This window comes from Oncorhynchus gorbuscha, linkage group LG16 (genome assembly GCF_021184085.1).
Source record: "Oncorhynchus gorbuscha isolate QuinsamMale2020 ecotype Even-year linkage group LG16, OgorEven_v1.0, whole genome shotgun sequence".
NCBI classification, from domain to species: domain Eukaryota; kingdom Metazoa; phylum Chordata; class Actinopteri; order Salmoniformes; family Salmonidae; genus Oncorhynchus; species Oncorhynchus gorbuscha.
This window is the reverse complement of record NC_060188.1, coordinates 69,021,951-69,041,793: the sequence shown is the minus strand read 5'-3', so window position 1 is coordinate 69,041,793 and position 19,843 is coordinate 69,021,951. Positions and strand designations below refer to the sequence as shown.

The following is a 19,843-nucleotide window of genomic DNA, read 5'->3' as shown; positions in this document are numbered from 1 at the left end:
GACCAGAGGCTGAACCACAAGCTGCGGCTGATGAGGAATGGGGAGATGGTGGTGTCCACGTGGGAGGATAACGGGGAGGACTCGGAAGACAGACCGCCCTGGTCCTGCTGGACAGAGGCAGCCAGACGTACGTGGAGCTGCTCTCTGGAAGACAGCTGTGTGGAGGCGGAAACCCATAGACAGACATATTGTACATCCAATGAGACATACAACTGTACTGAACAGTTAAAAGCACATGAAAATTGTAGTCAACTCTGATCATTCTCCTTAAAAAGCAATCTATGTATTTTTTTAAATAAAAAAGGTTTTCTCACTGAAGCAGAATTCGACTATTAATATTGTTTAGTTTCACAGTCATCACCAAAGTGATTGCTGTGTTTTTAGGCTAAAAGGTTGTGGTGATTTATTATGATATACTGTGTAAAATGTTCATCATTAAACTGAATCATTAACTTGCAGAAACCCTCTTTTACCAACAGCTCAGAAGAACTGTGTGTGTGAAAGGACTGTTCACTATCTTCTCCCTGACTCAGGTCTCATACACACATTGGTATGCTCTGGGACCACACACAGTTTCACAGGTTAATTGACCATGTTCACACAAACTGGTTTGCTTCTCTCCTCTAGCTGGGCATTTTCATTGAACCAATTCAGTTTAGGACATTAAACCATGTTGTGCTTTAGTGGAGACTAAACCCTGCAGATTCAATAGCTATGTGTGTCTAAGGTTTACAAGTTCAGTAGCCCAAGGTCTGGTGGCTAAAGAGATATCCTTGTTGCCAGGGGTAACGAGTCCAGTCTGGTGCCCTTGGATGGAGAACAACTGACAATAAAGACACAACACAACCTGGCACCTATAAACAGAATAGCCTAGAGGCTAATATGACACTGATACAACATTACCCAATGCCTTTCATTGGAACGACCTTTGGGGTCAGACAGTTACTTCATTCTAATGCTGACTCCTCTCAGTGATGTCATCTGTGATGTCAATGTTTAACCTCAATGGCCTCTCAAGCTATGGCATGCCCCGCTTTTGCTGTCAATGTAATGATGTCATGTACCATTAGCATGGGTGTGTTTATATGCGAGGGGGTGTATGTTCTTTAGAGCCAAGAGGAAAATGTAAAAAACAAAAAAGGATGAGGAATTTAACTGAACACCCAACAAAGCAAAACAAATCAGCATTACTTGCACTTTGGCTGACGCACTTGCATTCTACTTCCTCTCATTCACTCATGCCCTCACATACTTATCTTACTGTACTTATCTCATGGAACAAAAGTGATTTCATGGCTCCCAGACATTTTATTTGAATGTTTGTAAAACAAACAACGTAATAAATAACCAAAAACAGACAATTAATATAGAGGCAATAAATTCAACTTCCCTATAGCAGTGCCTCCTTCCTTATCCTCTCTAATTACTGAAAGCATCTCCCTCCCCCTGGTCCCCTTAAACCATCGTACTCTCTACTTTCGCCCTCCCTCTCTCCCTCCCCACAGAGCACGCACTGGTTGAATCAACGTTCTTTCCACGTAATTTCAGTGAAATTACATTGAACCAACATGGAATAGACGTTGAATTGACGTCTGCGCCCAGTGGGTCCCTCCTTATGTTCTCTAGACAAAGTGGTAGAGGAAGATATTTGGAGAATTCCTGACCAAACCAAGCCCTTTGGCAGTGGTTCCTCATTCTCTCTGTCCTGCTCCCAAATAAGGAGATACACTTACAGGGGGATAAAGAGAGAAAGAAAAAAAGGGTGTGTCATAGAATGAAATAAGAAGACTAGAAGCTCTAGAAAAATCGAGAGGAAAAAAGCCCATATCCTTTTAAGGCTGTGGTTTCCTCCCTCCCCTTCTTTCCTTTCCTCTCCTCCCCTCTCTCTCTCACTTGCTTTTTCTCTTGTGGTGAAGTAATTTCAGAGAGCGTGTTTGTTCTTTTTAAGCTGGCACTCCCTGAGAGCAGACTCTGTACTCTGTTGTAAAGGGGAAGAGAGGAACTCTTTCACACCAGCTCACAGAAACACAGGTCCGAAGCCACCTGAACTTATCTCAACAACTACCGCTGCTCCCAACTAAACACTGTAAGTACATGCCTGGCTACTTCTTAACACCTTTTTCTCTGTCAGAGTGCACTTTGTTACTATCAGGCTCTACCTGTTATTCATACGGTTGAATTTCCAGTGCCAAGTTTTTCAAAAGTTATCTATCTGGAATTCGACTATTGGTTAGGATGAAACGTATAGAAATCTAATTAATATAATGGACAAATCATTGACTTGAATGGGGACTCTCGTTCTATTTATTTCTTTGCACTTAATCCTATCCAATAATCGATCCGAATAGATACTTTCTGAAAAACTGTGCCCTGGTGTGTCAGACAGTGTAAAAATGGTGTCTAGTAGTTTCTCTGGCATGCCTGGAAAGTTGCTACTGACAGTGTTCTATTGTTTAGAAAAGTATCTTTTAGGTTAACATGGATGAGTGAGGGCGAAAAGGGTGTAGACAAATTGACATGGGGGATAACCTGACCTATTTTATATTCAGTCTCTTAATTACACACACACACAAAAACACACACACACACTAAACACACACACACACCTGCCCTCTCACACTCAGTCACTGCATGGCATGTAACTAATTTATTAATTTCATAAAATGTTAAGAAGCCTCAATGAATGACGCTGTGGCTTTTAGGTTTTCCTAAAAGTCTCTCTGTAAGGCTCCATTCTCTCTTCACTCTGCCCAGAGAGACTTTTACATTTACATGGACCATTTGCTTTCGGAACACTGCATGATGGATATTTTGTGAAGTAACCCCAGTATCTATCACACGCTGTTTCACATCTCTGTAATAATGTAATCTGTAACAATAGAAAATTAGTCATGTATTAGTGAGGGCACAGAGCACATATTGGGTAATAGGAAGTCAAGATGGCTTTACAGGCTGATTAAGGGAGATCTGGTCTGGACCTGTAGCAGCAGGCCTGATCCTCAGAAGAGCAGCTGTCAGGAGCCAACAGGTCTATCCTGCCCCACTCCTTCCCCTCCATGCACATCAAGCAGGTTCACTCCTATACATATCAGGGTTTTTGGATTGACAATAATTTGTCATGTAAAAACATAGGGATGTGCTAGCAAGAAACTGAGATTAAAGTAGGCTTATTTTATAGAAATAGATCATGCCTCTTCCTAAACAGCAGGAAGCAGATTGTACAGTCAACTTTCCTACCAGTTCTTGACTATGGTGACATCATTTATCGGAATGCAGCAGCCACTAATCTTAAACCTTCGGATATCGTCGACCAAAGCGCCCTTTGCTTTATCACAGGTGACAGTTTTAATACGCATCACTGCCTCCTGTATCAAACAGTTGGCTGGTCCTCGTTGACGTCCCGTAGATCCCTTCACTACTCCACTACTTTTGTTTACACAAGCTCTACTACACAAGCTTCCGACCTTCCTCACTTCACTGTTGAAATACAAAAATATGACATACCAAACCTGTTCACAGGGATGGTTAACTGCCTCTAGGGCAGTTTAGGACTTTAATGTTGAATGAAATTGAAGGAGAATTGCAACTGTTCGGATTTAATACAAATAATTGTATTTGTGGTATTTGAAGCTGAAGTGTTGATTCTGGAACTTGCAGTTTATTTTATTTGTATTCCTCAGCGCACCATTGTAAATGAGACCCTGGTCTCAGTGGGATCCCATGAATAAATACAAACTTAATAAAACATTTAAATACAATAGTAGACTATGCTTATCCCCCCTCCTCCTTCCCCTGTTCCATTCCTGGGGAAAAGGGCAGTAAACAGATCTATAAACTCTCAATCACACATGGATGTATTCGGTTCTGTGACGCAGCACACAGACAGGTTTAACCTAAGTTTTTTCACAGTTTATCGAGCCCGTTAGACACTTGATATAAGGCTAGAGTGAGGTTGGGAAAGGTTAGTGTAATATATGTAGTGATCTTATGGCCCCTGTCCCTTGTTGACCCATAACAGTCCTCATATACCCAATCAAGAGCCTCCATGTTCAGATAAGGCCTGATCCAGCCAGTGATGTGCTCTGTACTGAGGTGGGGATTCTCTCTGGGCATGCTAACAGTGCTTGGAGGCAGATCCTCAGATTATAAAACAGCCCTTCAGATTGGTTAGAGCAAAATCTGGTATTTATGATGGTTTTTACAAGGGTTGTTGTTACAAACTGTTTCTGGTTGTGACAGAGGAGAGTGGGGTAAGTTGAGCCATTTTTTTTACATTCAGCATCACTCCTTCAAGGTAAATATAGTATTTTCTTCTAACCAAGATATCTACATATATTTCAGGATGTTGTGTAGCCCTGGAAATAATGAGAATTCATGTAAACATTACAATTTTGAAAACATAGTTTGTCCCCAAAAAACTGGTCACTTGGCACAACTTACACCGGTATGGGGTAAGTTGAACTGCAGGACAGGGTAAGTTATGTCGCTTACAAATTTCTGTACTGAATGAAATATTATCGTTACCTTTTTAAAACCATGTATATCTTTATTTCCCAAAGACAATTCAACTCAATCCCAATTGCTTTTTGTCTGTTTATCATTTTAAGCATATTTTAACACAGGCTTAACACCTAACAAACACTTTGTACTTTTTAAAACACTTTTCAAATAGGCTAAATCAAATCAAATGAATTTATAAAGCCCTTCGTACATCAGCTGATATCTCAAAGTGCTGTACAGAAACCCAGCCTAAAACCCCAAACAGCAAGCAATGCAGGTGTAGAAGCACGGTGGCTAGGAAAAACTCCCTAGAAAGGACAAAACCTAGGAAGAAACCTAGAGAGGAACCAGGCTATGAGGGGTGGCCAGTCCTCTTCTGGCTGTGCCGGGTGGAGATTATAACAGAACATGGCCAAGATGTTCAAATGTTCATAAATGACCAGCATGGTCAAATAATAATAATCACAGTAGTTGTCGAGGGTGCAGCAAGTCAGCACCTCAGGAGTAAATGTCAGTTGGCTTTTCATAGCCGATCATTAAGAGTATCTCTACCACTCCTGCTGTCTCTAGAGAGTTGAAAACAGCAGGTCTGGGACAGGTAGCACGTCCGGTGAACAGGTCAGGATTCCATAGCCGCAGGCAGAACAGTTTAAACTGGAGCAGCAGCATGGCCAGGTGGACTGGGGACAGCAAGGAGTCATCATGCCAGGTAGTCCTGAGGCATGGTCCTAGGGCTCAGGTCCTCCGAGAGAGAGAAAGAAAGAGAAAATTAGAGAGAGCATACTTAAATTCACACAGGACACCGGATAAGACAGGAGAAGTACTCCAGATATAACAAACTGACCCTAGCCCCCCTGACACATAAACTACTGCAGCATAAATACTGGAGGCTGAGACAGGAGGCGTCAGGAGACACTGTGGCCCCATCCGATGATACCCCCGGACAGGGCCAAACAGGAAGGATATAACCCCACCCACTTTGCCAAAGCACAGCCCCCACACCACTAGAGGGATATCTTCAACCACCAACTTACCATCCTGAGACAAGGCCGAGTATAGCCCACAAAGATCTCTGCCACAGCACAAGCCAAGGGGGGGTGCCAACCCAAACAGGAAGATCACATCAGTGACTCAACCCACTCAAGTGACACCCCTTCCTAGGGACGGCATGAAAGAGCACCAGTAAGCCAGGGTAGCCTAGTGGTTAGCGCATTGGACTAGTAACCCGAAAGGTTGCAAGTTCATATCCCCGAGCTGACAAGGTTCAAATCTGTTGTTCTGCCCCTGAGCAGGCAGTTAACCCACTGTTCCTAGGCCGTCATTGAAAATAAGAATTTGTTCTTAACTGACTTGAATAGTTAACATTTTTAAAAACTCAGCCCTTGTAATAGGGTTAGAGGCAGAGAATCACAGTGGAACCGGCCAGGCAGAAACAGCATGGGCGGTTCGTTGCTCCAGAGACTTTCCGTTCACCTGCACACTCCTGGGCCAGACTACACTCAATCATATGGCCCACTGAAGAGATGAGTCTTCAGTAAAGACGTGGGTAGGCAGACCATTCCATAACAATTTAGCTCTATAGGAGAAAGCCCTGCCTCCAGCTGTTTGCTGAGAAATTCTAGGGACAATTAGGAGGCCTGCGTCTTGTGACCGTAGCGTACGTCTAGGTATGTACGGCAGGACCAAATCAGAGAGATAGGTAGGAGCAAGCCCAGGTAATGCTTTGTAGCAAGCCCATGTAATGCTTTGTAGGTTAGCAGTAAAACCTTGTAATCAGCCCTTGCCTTAACAGGAAGATAGTGTAGGAAGGCTAGCACTGGAGTAATATGATCCAATTTTTTGGTTCTAGTCAGGATTCTAACAGCCTATTTAGCACTAACTGAAGTTTATTTAGTGCTTTATCCGGGTAGCCGGAAAGTAGAGCTTTGCAGTAGTCTAACCTAGAAGTAACAAAAATGAATTGTTCTGCATTATTTTCGGACAAAAAGTTTCTGATTTTTGCAACGTTACGTAGATGGAAAAAAGCTGTCCTTGAAACCTGTCTGTGATATGTTCGTCAAAAGAGAGATCAGGGTCCACAGTAACGCCGAGGTCCTTCACAATTTTATTTGAGACAACTGTACAACCACTAAGATTGATTGTCGGATTCAACAGAAGATCTCTTTCTTGGGACCTAGAACAAGCATCTCTGTTTTGTCCGAGTTTAAAAGTAGAAAGTTTGCAGCCATCCACTTCCTTATGTCTGAAACACAGACTTCCAGCGAGGGCAATTTTGGGGCTTCACCATGTTTCATTGAAATGTACAGCTGTGTGTCATCCGCATAGCAGTGAAAGTTAACATTATGTTTTCGAATGACATCCCCAAGAGGTAAAATATATAGTGAAAACAATAGTGGTCCTAAAATGGAACCTTGAGGAACACCGAAATTTATAGTTGATTTGTCAGAGGACAAACCATTCACAGAGACAAACTGATAACTTTCCGACAGTTAAGATCTAAACCAGGCGAGAACTTGTCCGTGTAGACCAATTTGGGTTTCCAATCTCTCCAAAAGAATGTGGTGATCGATGGTATCAAAAGCAGCACTAAGGTCTAGGAGCATGAGGACAGATGCAGAGCCTTGATCTACTTTGGTTTAGATACAAGCATCATAAAACCTTTAACATAATAAATTCATTTGACTTGAAAATCAGTTTTTTTTGGACCTAACTTGCTTTTTCCATGTGGTTTCTTAGTTCACAGACTCCATGAAATGATGACCTCTTCCTAAATATTTGGTCAAATGATTAATTTTGTGTTTGATTTCCTAGAAACACGGGTGACTCAACTTATCTCTTTGGCTCAATTTACCCCACTCTCCCCTACAATAACTTGGCTGGCAGATAGAGAACAACAGGTCCCTCCGCCACATTCCATATAACATATGTAGTAAGAACTGTAGTCTGCTCTGCTGTGGGTGAGGAAAGATACTGACATGGAACTATGATGTATTACAGTAGCTCTAATAGCTCTGGTCTAGGAGTCATTCACTACTGGATGACAGTTGATGTATTAGGTTTAGGAAGTAAAGCATTCTCTGTGTTAGAGCTGAACAACATAAACAAGTGCTAACAACTGACACAAACATAGCAGTGCACGCAACCATGCATATTGAGAAACATTGACAAAAACCCTCTGAGAAAGAATTGAAGTACGTGTTGCCGGGCCAAAACAGAATTATAACACAATGGATCGCAAAAATACTATGCAAGCATGGCAAATCTGAATCGCCATCTTGGATTCTATTCTAGACACAATCTATCTGTCTGCGTGTGTGTGTCGCATGCGCAAGGTTGGGCAGTAACTGATTACATGTAATCTGATGACATTTTTAATGTAATCAGTTACGTAACGTTACCAGCAAAATTATTGTAATCCGACACGAGACTTTTGAAAAACTCGATCATTATTACTTCTTGGATTACTTCTCGATTCAGAAAGGATGTTTGTGAAAAAATACATTGAGACCTTTCTATTTTCTCAATGACATTCAAAGGCTTTTTTCTTTTTATGTTTACCTTTATTTAACTAGGCAAGTCAGTTAAGAACAAATTCTTATTTACAGTGGCGGCCTACCAAAAGGCAAAAGGCCTCCTGAGGGGACGGGGGCTATGATTTAAAAAAATTAAATAAATACAATGTAAATATAGGACAAAACACACATCACAACAAGAGAGACAACGCTACATAAAGAGAGACCTAAGACAACAACACAGCAAGGCAGCAACATATGACAACACAGCATGGTAGCAACATAAAAACAACATGGTAGCACACAACATGGTAGCAGCACAAAACAGTGTACAAACATTATTGAGCACAGACAACAGCACAAAGGGCAAGAAGGTAGACAGCAATACATCACACAAAGCAGCCACAACCGTCAGTAAGAGTGTCCATGGTTGAGTCTTTGAATGAAGAGATGGAGATAAAACTGTCCAGTTTGAGTGTTTTTTGCAGCTCGTTCCAGTCGCTAGCTGCAGTGAACTGAAAAGAGGAGCGACCCAGGGATATGTGTACTTTGGGGACCTTCAACAGAATGTGACTGTTGTATGTGGAGAATGAGGGCTGCAGTAGATATCTCAGAGAGGGGGAAGTGAGGCCTAAGAGGGTTTTATAAATAAACATCAACCAGTGGGTCTTGCGACGAGTGTACAGAGATGACCAGTTTACAGAGGAGTATGGAGTGCAGTGATGTGTCCTATAAGGAGCATTGGTGGCAAACCTGATGTCTGAATGGTAAAGAACATCTAGCCGCTCGAGAGCACCCTTACCTGCCAATCTATAAATGATGTCTCTGTAATCTAGCATGGGTAGGATGGTCATCTGAATCAGGGTTAGTTTGGCAGCTGGGGTGAAAGAGGAGCGATTACGGTAGAGAAAACCAAGTCGAGATTTAACTTTAGCCTGCAGCTTTGATATGTGCTGAGAGAAGGACAGAGCACCGTATAACCATACTCCCAAGTATTTGTATGAGGTGACTACCTCAAGCTCTAAACCCTCAGAGGTAGTAATCACACCTGTGGGGAGAGGGGCATTCTTCTTACCAAACCACATGACCTTTGTTTTGGAGGTGTTCAGAACAAGGTTAAGGGTAGATAAAGCTTGTTGGACACTAAGAAAGCTTTGTTGTAGAGCATTTAACACAAAATCTGAGGAGGGGCCAGCTGAGTATAAGAGTGTATCATCTGCATATAAATGGATGAGAGAGCTTCCTACTGCCTGAGCTATGTTGTTGATGTAAATTGAGAAGAGTTTGGGGATTGAGCCTTGGGGAACTCCCTTGGTGACAGGCAGTGGCTGAGACAGCCGATTTTCTGACTTTATACACTGCACTCTTTGATAGAGGTAGTTAGAAAACCAGCCCAAAGACCTCTTAGAGACACCAATACTCCTTAGCCAACCCACAAGAATGGAATGGTCTACCGTGTCAAAAGCTTTGGCCAAGTAAATAAAAATAGCTACCCAATATTGCTTAGAATCAAGGGGAATGGTGACATCATTGGTGACCTTGGTGACCTTTAAGGTTGCAATGGTGACCTTTAAGGATGCAGTGACACATTCATAACCTAAGTGGAAACCAGATTGCATACCCGAGAGAATACTATAGAGATCAAGAAAGCCAGACAGTTGATTATTGACAGGTTTTTCCAACACTTTTGATAAACAGGGCAAAATAGAAATGGGCCCAGTTAGGATCAGCTTAATCTCCCCTTTTAAATAAAGGATGAACCGTGGCTGCCTTCCAAGCAATGGGAACCTCCCCAGAAAGGAGAGACAGGTTAAAAAGGTCGGAGATAGGCTTGGTGATGATAAGGTCAGCAACCTTAAAGAAGAAAGGGTCTAAACCATCTCACCCAGATAGTTTTTTGGGGTCAGGTTTAAGGAGCTCCTTTCGCACCTCGGACTCAGTGACTGCCTGCAGGGAGAAACTTTGTAGCGTGGCAGTGGAAAAAGAGGGAGAAGCATCAGGGATAGTCGCATTAGAAGGGGTGGGAGATGAGGAAATGTTGGACGGGCAAGGAGGCATGGCTGAGTCAAATAGGAATCCTGACTTAATGAAGTGGTGATTAAAGAGCTCAGCCATGTGCTTCTTGTCAGTAACAACCACATCCTAAACATTAAGAGACATGGGCAGCTGTGAGGAAGAAGGTTTATTCTCCTGGTCTTTAACCATTTTCCAGAATGTCTTGGGGTTAGACCCACAGAGAGAGAACTGCTCCTTAACTAACTTTGGCCTTCTGGATAGCCTGAGTGCACTTATTTCTCATTTACCTGAACGATAGCCAGTCAACCTGAGTATCTGTGTGCCGAGCCTTTCGTCAAATGCAATTCCTGAGGTGGAGTAACTCTGCAAGATCATTGTCGAACCAGGGGCTGAACCTGTTTTTAATTCTAATTTACTTTGTGGGGGAGTGTTTGTTAACAATACCACTGAAAAAAAAAGAAGGTCCAAGCATCTTCCTTTTTGTCTTCTTCTAATGCCTCTTATGGGGAAAGTAACTGGAAGTAATCAGATTACGTTACTGAGATTTGGTATTCCAAAAATTACATTACAGATTACAACACAGACATTGACGCATGTACACAAGCAGTTCCTCCACCTCTTTTCCAAACACATGACTATTGCAATAACATGAATCAATGTGGATTTTTAACTGATACCTGAATGTAGACTTTTGAGTCACCCGTAAAGAGGAGAGGAGCATGTTGCTGTTAATTCTAGCTCCTACTTATAATATTTTATCTTACTCACCATGCAGCAACATGGTATTTGGTATTTTATTAGTATCCCCATTAGCTGTTGCAAAAGCAGCAGCTACTTTTCCTAGGGTCCACACAAAACATAAAACATAATACAGAATGACATAATACAGAACATCAATAGACATTTACATTTACATTTACATTTAAGTCATTTAGCAGACGCTCTTATCCAGAGCGACTTACAAATTGGTGCATTCACCTTATAACATCCAGTGGAACAGCCACTTTACAATAGTGCATCTAAATCTATTAAGGGGAGGGGGGTGAGAAGGATTACTTTATCCTATCCTAGGTATTCCTTAAAGAGGTGGGGTTTCAGGTGTCTCCGGAAGGTGGTGATTGACTCCGCTGTCCTGGCGTCGTGAGGGAGTTTGTTCCACCATTGGGGGGGCCAGAGCAGCGAACAGTTTTGACTGGGCTGAGCGGGAACTGTACTTCCTCAGTGGTAGGGAGGTGAGCAGGCCAGAGGTGGATGAACGCAGTGCCCTTGTTTGGGTGTAGGGCCTGATCAGAGCCTGGAGGTACTGAGGTGCCGTTCCCCTCACAGCTTAGGCAAGCACCATGGTCTTGTAGTGGATTGACGAGCTTCAACTGGAAGCCAGTGGAGAGAGCGGAGGAGCAGGGTGACGTGAGAGAACTTGGGAAGGTTGAACCAGACGGGCTGCAGCGTTCTGGATGAGTTGTAGGGGTTTAATGGCACAGGCAGGGAGCCCAGCCAACAGCGAGTTGCAGTAATCCAGACGGGAGATGACAAATGCCTGGATTAGGACCTGCGCCGCTTCCTGTGTGAGGCAGGGTCGTACTCTGCGGATGTTGTAGAGCATGAACCTAAGGAACGGGCCACCGCCTTGATGTTGGTTGAGAACGACAGGGTGTTGTCCAGGATCACGCCAAGGTTCTTAGCGCTCTGGGAGGAGGACACAATGGAGTTGTCAACCGTGATGGCGAGATCATGGAACGGGCAGTCCTTCCCCGGGAGGAAGAGCAGCTCCGTCTTGCCGAGGTTCAGCTTGAGGTGGTGATCCGTCATCCACACTGATATATCTGCCAGACATGCAGAGATTTGCCACCTGGTCATCAGAAGGGGGAAAGGAGAAGATTAATTGTGTGGTCTGAGCAATGATAGGAGAGACCATGTGAGGTTATGACAGAGCCAAGTGACTTGGTGTATAGCGAGAATAGGAGAGGGCCTAGAACAGAGCCCTGGGGGACACCAGTGGTGAGAGCGCGTGGTGAGGAGACAGATTCTCGCCACGCCACCTGGTAGGAGCGCGTGTCAGGTAGGACGCAATCCAAGCGTGGGCCGCGCCGGAGATGCCCAACTTGGAGAGGAGGATCTGATGGTTCACAGTATCAAACATAGGTCTAGAAGGATGAGAGCAGAGGAGAGAGAGTTAGCTTTAGCAGTGCGGAGCGCCTCCGTGATACAGAGGAGAGCAGTCTCAGTTGAATGACTAGTCTTGAAACCTGACTGATTTGGATCAAGAAGGTCATTCAGAGAGAGATAGCGGGAGAGCTGGCCAAGGACGGCACGTTCAAGAGTTTTGGAGAGAAAAGAAAGAAGGGGTACTGGTCTGTAGTTGTTGACATCGGAGGGATCGAAGGTTTTTTCAGAAGGGGTGCAACTCTCGCTCTCTTGAAGACGGAAGGGACGAGCCAGACGGACAGGGATGAGTTGATGAGCGAGGTGAGGTAAGGGAGAAGGTCTCCGGAAATGGTCTGGAGAAGAGAGGAGGGGATAGGGTCAAGCGGGCAGGTTGTTGGGCCCGTCATAAGACGCGAGATTTCATCTGGAGAGAGAGGGGAGAAAGAGGTCAGAGCACAGGGTAGGGCAGTGTGAGCAGAACCAGCGGTGTCGTTTGACTTAGCAAACGAGGATCGGATGTCTCGACCTTCTTTTCTGAAGTCATCTGCAGAGAGGGAGGAGGGGGGGGGGAGGATTCAGGAGGGATGAGAAGGTGGCAAAGAGCTTCCTAGGGTTAGAGGCAGATGCTTGGAATTTAGAGTGGTAGAAAGTGGCTTTAGCAGCAGAGACAGAGGAGGAAAATGTAGAGAGGAGGGAGTGAAAGGATGCCAGGTCCGCAGGAGGCAGTTTTCCTCCATTTGCTGCCCGGAGCCCTGTTCTGTGAGCTCGCAATGAAGACGGAGCGGGAGGGGAGGACCGAGCCGGCCTGGAGGATAGGGGACATAGAGAGTCAAAGAATGCAGAGAAGGAGGAGAGGAGGGTTGAGGAGGCAGAATCAGGAGATAGGTTGGAGAAGGTTTGAGCAGAGGGAAGAGATGATAGGATGGAAGAGGAGAGAGTAGCGGGGGAGAGAGAGCGAAGGTTGGGACGGCGCGATACCAAGTAGGGGCAGTGTGGGAGGTGTTGGATGAGAGCGAGAGGGAAAAGGATACAAGGTAGTGGTCGGAGACTTGGAGGGGAGTTGCAATGAGGTTAGTGGAAGAACAGCATCTAGTAAAGATGAGGTCGAGCGTATTGCCTGCCTTGTGAGTAGGGGGAAGGTGAGAGGGTGAGGTCAAAAGAGGAGAGGAGTGGAAAGGAGGCAGAGAGGAATGAGTCGAAGGTAGACGTGGGGAGGTTAAAGTCGCCCAGAACTGTGAGAGGTACTCAGGAAAGGAGCATCAAGGCATCAAGCTCATTGATCTCCGAGGGAACCTAGAGGGCGATAAATGATAAGGATGTTCTGAAAGGGCTGGTAACTGTGACAGCATGGAATTCAAAGGAGGCGATAGACTGATGGGTAAGGGGAGAAAGAGTGAATTTGGGAGAGATGAGGATCCCGGTGCCACCACCCCGTTTGACCAGAAGCTCTTGGGGTGTGCTAGAACACGTGGGCGGACGAAGAGAGAGCAGTAGGAGTAGCAGTGTTGTCTGTGGTGATCCATGTTTCCGTCAGTGCCAAGAAGTCGAGGGACTGGAGGGAGGCATAGGCTGAGATGAACTCTGCCTTGTTGGCCGCAGATCGGCAGTTCAGAGGCTACCGGAGACCTGGAACCAGATTCAGATTAGCTGTTTGTATGGTCTGTGCAGAGAGGAGAGAACAGGGATAGACAGACACATAGTTGACAGGCTACAGAAGAGGCTTAATGCAAAGGAGATTGGAATGACAAGTGGACTACACGTCTCAATGTTCTTTAGCAAGAATCTTATTGACTAAAATGATTAAAATGATACAGTACTGCTGAAGTAGGCTAGCTGGCAGTGGCTGCGTTGTTGACTTTGTAGGCTAGCTGGCAGTGGCTGCGTTGTTGACACTACACTAATCAAGTCGTTCCGTTGAGTGTAATAGTTTCGACAGTGCTGCTATTCGGGGGATAGCTGGCTAGCTAGCAGTGTTGATTACGTTACGTTGCGTTAAAAGAACGACAATAGCTGGCTAGACAAGAACAGCTCAAGGACAGAACTACATAAAAAAATGTAAAGGCACAAGTAGATATCAATACATACACACAAACTATCTAGGTCAAAAAGGGGAGAGACGTTGTGCCACGAGGTGTTGCTTTATCAGTTAAAAAACGGGTTGACTGTTTATTTGAGCAATATGAGATGGAAGGAAGTTCCATGCAATAAGGGTTCTATATAATACTGTAAGTTTTCTTGAATTTGTTCTGGATTTGGGGACTGTGAAAGACCCCTGGTGGCATGACTGGCGGGACAAGTGTGTGTGTCAGAGCTGTGTGTAAGTTGACTATGCAAACAAAATTTGGGATTTTCAACAACGGGGTTTCTTATAAAAAGTAAAAGTGATGCAGTCAGTCTCTCCTCAACTCTAGCCAAGAGAGACTGGCATGCAAAGTATTTATGTCAGCCCTCTGATTACAATTAAGAGCAAAACGTGTCGCTCTGTTCTGGGCCAGTTGCGGCTTAACTCTTTCCTTGCGGCACTGGACCACAAGACTGGCCAACAATCAAGATTAGACAAAACTAGAGCCTGCAAAACTTACTTTTCGGAGTGTGGTGTCAAAAAAGCAGGGCACCTCTTTATTACCGCCAGACCTCTCCCCATCTTTACAACCATTGAATCTGTATGTTTTGACCATGACAGTTTACAAGCTAAGGTAATGCCAAGTAATTTAGTTTCCTCAACTTGTTCAACAACCACACCATTCATTACCAGCTTCAGCTGAGGTCTTGTACCAAATACAACGCTCTTTGTTTTAGAGATATTCAGGACCAGTTTATTACTGGCCACAGACTGCATTTCTTTGTTAAGGGTTTCAGTGACTTCATTAGCTGTGGTTGCTGATGCGTATATGGTTGAATCATCAGCATACATGGACACACATGCTTTGTTTAATGCCAGTGGCAGGTCATTGGTCAAAATAGAAAAGAGTAGAAGGCCTAGAGAGCTGCCCTGAGGTACACCACACTTTACATGTTTGACATTAGAAAAGCTTCCATTAAAGAAAACCCTCTGAGTTCGATCAGATTACCATATCGTGGATTCAGAGCTGAGGTTGAAAAACCACAACACGTTTTTTCAACAACCGGTTATGGTCAATAATATCAAAGGCTGCACTGAAATCTAACAGTACAGCTCCCACAATCTTATTATCATTTTTTTCAACCAATCCTCAGTTATTTGTGTCAGTGCGGTACATGTTGAGTGGCTTCTGAGCAATGTCCTGTTAGGGGGAAATATTCACTATGCCAGACTTGGACTCATACAGTAAGATCATAAGGTAATTTTGGATGTATACATTTGTCCCAACAATCTCATCTAGCTGGCATAATTCCCTGTGCATTTACTTACATTGCATATTATACATTGGGCCATATGGTTTTCCACTTGCAGGGGACTTTGATGGGCTCTAATACACAGAAGAGTGTGAGCAGGTCTGTAAAAGTTTACTCTAACAGCTACCTCAGTGAGAAAGGAAGGACGTGACAGAGAGCCAGCTGGGAGGACTATGCCAAACAGGATGTAGACAGCAGAGTGTGGCTGTGGAGGAGGACAGGAAGCAGCTAGAAGTCAATGAGAGCAGCAGGCTCACAGAGAGATGACATCAACCTTTGACCCCCAGCTCTGAGAGGTTCTGTGATAGTTATGGTTCAAGATCGCAGCACAGGTGTTGAGACTTTTTGATTGTACTGTGCAAGAATTGGGTCTAAATCTGAAGTCTCCATCTGGTGGTCCATTTGTCCATTTGCATGCTCTGATCTACATGTGCCCCCCTGGCAGTGGTGGAAAAAATACTCAATTGTCATGCTTGAGCAAAAGTAAAGATACTTAATAGAAAATGACTCAAGTAAAAGTAAATGTCACCCAGTAAAATACTACTTGAGTAAAAGTCTAAAGGTATTTGGTTTTAAATATACATAAGTACAAAAGTAAAAGTATAAATCATTTCAAATTTCTCATATTATGCAAACCAAACAGTTTAACGGATAGCCAGGGGCACACTCCAACACTCAGACATACTTTACAAACAAAGCATTTGTGTTTAGTGAGTCCGCCAGATCAGAGCCAGTTGCAATGACCAGTGATGTTCTCTTGATCAGTGTGTGAATTGGACCATTTTCCTGTCAAAATGTAACGAGTACTTTTGGGTATCAGGGAAGATGTATGGAGTAAAAAGTACATTGTTTTATTTATTTAACCATTGTTTAACTAGGCAAGTCAGTTAAGAAAAAAATATTTTTTTACAATGACGGCCTACCCCAGGCCAAACCCTATCCCAGACATGTAGTGAAGGAAAGGTTGGCAAAAATATAAAGGGTAAAGTAAAGTACAGATACCGCAAAAAACAACTTAAGTAGTACTTAAAGTATTTATATTTAAGTACTTTACACCACTGCCCCCTGGCATAGTATTCTTCAAGTTGGGAGGCATTTATGCTCTCTGTTATAAGTTCTGAACCCGAACTCAAGATCAGATCAGAGTTCAGATCTATATCATAGGACTGCAGTCACATTTGCGGACCTACTGTACTTGTGTTGACGCATTGCCAGTTTGGAGGGCTTAGACAGGCCAGGGACATGAATGTGAGCACTGTTCCGTCTATTAAGTGGGTCTGTTGAGCCAAGACAAAACGAGAAAGAGTTAAGCTGCTGCTGTTACACATATGGACAATCTATCACAGTATTCATGGAATTTTCTATGTGAGGAAGAGGCTCCTCACCTACAGACATTCTGATTCATCATATTAACTCAAAGTATAGATTTTTTTTGTGTATTTATTAATTCAATCAGCCCAATTCTGATATTTTTTCCACTAAGGCTGCATTTACACAGGCACCCCAATTTTGACCGAAATCGCATCAGATATTTTTCAGAGCTGATCTGATTTGAGCCCATTAAGTGAAAAACATCATAATTGAGCTGCCTGTGTAAATGCAGCCAAACTGGTCTTTTGACCAATTACATCAGATCATTTCAAATCAGATCATTTTAGAGCTGATCTGATCGGTCAAAAGACCAATTAGTGGAAGAAATATCAGAATCCACATTGTGGTTGATAGTGAGGCATGAGGAAACGGTGGAGCATTGTGTTGATATTTTGTGAGCTGTATGATGAAGATAGGGAGAGATTGTGTAAAAGGGTTAGAGAAGTTGGATGGGGCTGGGGTGGCGTAGTGGGGGAGGGAAGTGATGTCTAGTGTTCTATTTTACTTAATTAAACGAACAGGAGTAATGAAGAGAATTTCATGTACGTAGGCTATGACTGGCCTCACACTCCAGTATAGCAGATGGCGGTGAATTCACCTTAAAAGTTGGATGTGATCCGCCTAACCCAATTACAAAGAAGAAAAGATCAGAATTGAGCTGCCTGAGTAAACACCACCCAACGGTTCTAAGTTTACTTATACATCATCTCAAACCTCTACAGTAAATTGTGTTTATGTGGGGTGTATTCATTAAGTCAATTATGTTGCAAAACGTTTCTTAAACAGAAGCAAATTGAACTAAACTGGGCGGGACCTACCTGAATTTGTCCATTAGAAACTCTTGGACTAATGATCACACCCGTGTTTAATTGTTTCTCTTAGCCAAACTCTAATTATGGGGCTAATTGACAGCTGATTTTTAACCCTGGTAATTAGGTCGCCTGCCATTTTAAATAGGTGTGCCCAAATATTTGTCAGTAGGATGTCCTTTAACCTAGGTGAGCCACAGTTTTAAGCTGCCAATGTAGTTATGGATAAAATACATATGATGCCTTTGAATTTTTAAATATTTGATTTTAAAGCCTTAAGGGTTAAGCCAGCTCTTTCACTGTTTTCTATACTTTGGTTAGCTTCTATGCAACTTAAATTTATAGATGGTCAATACAGTATGCAACAGAACAAACCAATGTTTGCTTGCCTTATCTGAAACTATATCACTCTCCCTGTAGGAACAGCAATGGCAAACAAAGGTCCCTCCTACGGTCTGAGCCGTGAGGTACAGAATAAAATCGATAAGAAGTATGACCAGGATCTGGAAGAGAGGTTGACTGAGTGGATCATTGCCCAGTGCGGCGCTGGAGTGGGCCAACCTGAGGCAGGCAAGACCGGCTGGCAGAACTGGCTCAAGGACGGATGTGTGAGTGCCTGTGTGACTGGGAGACAAAATCTAAGACAGTCTTGCACAGGTAGTACATTTCTCACACCTCTCGCTCTCTTCAGGTGCTGTGTGAACTGATCAACAGCTTGTCCAGTGGGAACAAGCCCATCAGGAAGATCCAGAGCTCAGGCATGGCCTTCAAACAGATGGAGCAAATCTCACAATTCCTTAATGCAGCTGAGAAGTATGGTATCACCAAGACTGACATGTTCCAGACAGTTGACCTCTGGGAGGGTACGTCCAGCCAGCTGCGATCAGCTGTACACACACACACATATTACATGTCATGTCATGTCATACACATCACTTCTCGGCTCAACTAGCATGCTATACAGATGGATATGTTTAAAAATGTTATCGTTGCTTAGTCACCCGGTCTAGTCATGAATGCTACATGCACTGTTCTGCTATACAGTAGCTGAACTTATTAAACATATCTGATGTGCAGTACTGTGTATTAATTGTCTGTAGGGAAAGACCTGGCTGCTGTCCAGAGGACCCTGATGACCCTGGGAAGTCTGGCTGTCACCAGGGACGATGGGACTTACCGCGGTGACCCCAACTGGTTCCATAAGTAAGTTATCGCCTCTGTCCTTTTCTCTGTAGAAACAGTACTGTCGTTTTCGGAGCTCGTAGTTCTCTGCATACTCCCATTTAGGTAAAGGGTAACATTTGCTTAAAATGATGGACATGACTTTGTCTGTGCAGGAAGTCAGTGGAGAACAAACGCGAGTTCTCAGAGGACCAGCTGAATGAGGGAAGGAGTGTCATCGGCCTGCAGATGGGCACCAACAAGGGGGCATCTCAGGCTGGCATGACTGGATACGGGCGACCTAGGCAGATCCTGAACAACAACCCCTAAAACATGACGACGCTCAGTCACCCTACACCTGAGTACGCTCCCTTTCTCAGCCAATCACTTAAGACTGAAACGCTATGTCTTAACTTGAACAAACAGGAGCGACCTGAACTTCCAAGACCGAACTGGACCAAAGAACTCCTACTCACTGCACAGATGCACACGATCATAACGAAACATGGTGACCAAAGTCTGTACAATCATGTTTTGTTAAAAATGTTGAACAATGGACACGGTGACATAGCAATGGGAAACGGTCCATTTAGATACTGCTTAAACTGCACTCCGTTTGGTAATACGTTGGGAAAAGATGTTGCTAGAATATGCTGCGATAATGGGAAAGATGCAGTAAGGTGTCCTTTCCAGAGCTCAGTATTTTTGTATATTATATATTGATTATGAAATAAAGTTCAGTTTAATTTTAAATTATTCTGTGTTTAATGTCTTATTGATATTGAGTGCCAGTATAAGGTTAGTTTAACAGGCAGGGACAGAACAAGAAACCTCCCGAGGGATCCAGTGGAGGTGTGACACCTCTCTCGCCTGGCAACTGTTTGTTCAGCTTGAGTGCCCACTGAACTGCTCAATATGAGGTTAGGCAGTAACTGGCTGGGGGGGGGACAATGG

General features: G+C 43.8%; 1 protein-coding gene across 1 annotated transcript; it reads left to right on the top strand.

The window, feature by feature from the left end:
- Positions 1 to 1,898: 1,898 nt before the first annotated feature.
- Positions 1,899 to 19,642, top strand: LOC123998856 (transgelin-2-like). The gene is made up of 5 exons (XM_046304062.1): positions 1,899 to 2,086; positions 18,149 to 18,336; positions 18,420 to 18,591; positions 18,829 to 18,931; positions 19,066 to 19,642. The coding sequence occupies exons 2-5, from the start codon at positions 18,157 to 18,159 to the stop codon at positions 19,217 to 19,219; spliced, it is 609 nt and encodes a 202-aa protein (XP_046160018.1). The 5' UTR covers positions 1,899 to 2,086; positions 18,149 to 18,156; the 3' UTR covers positions 19,220 to 19,642.
- Positions 19,643 to 19,843: the final 201 nt, after the last annotated feature.

Excerpts from the sequence above, each read along its gene's own strand:
- LOC123998856 (XM_046304062.1), top strand. The coding sequence starts at position 18,157 with ATGGCAAACAAAGGTCCCTCCTACGGTCTGAGCCGTGAGGTACAGAAT. Across the intron at positions 18,337-18,419 it reads ACTGGCTCAAGGACGGATGT|GTGCTGTGTGAACTGATCAA; the intron begins GTGAGTGCCTGT and ends CGCTCTCTTCAG. Across the intron at positions 18,592-18,828 it reads GACAGTTGACCTCTGGGAGG|GGAAAGACCTGGCTGCTGTC; the intron begins GTACGTCCAGCC and ends AATTGTCTGTAG.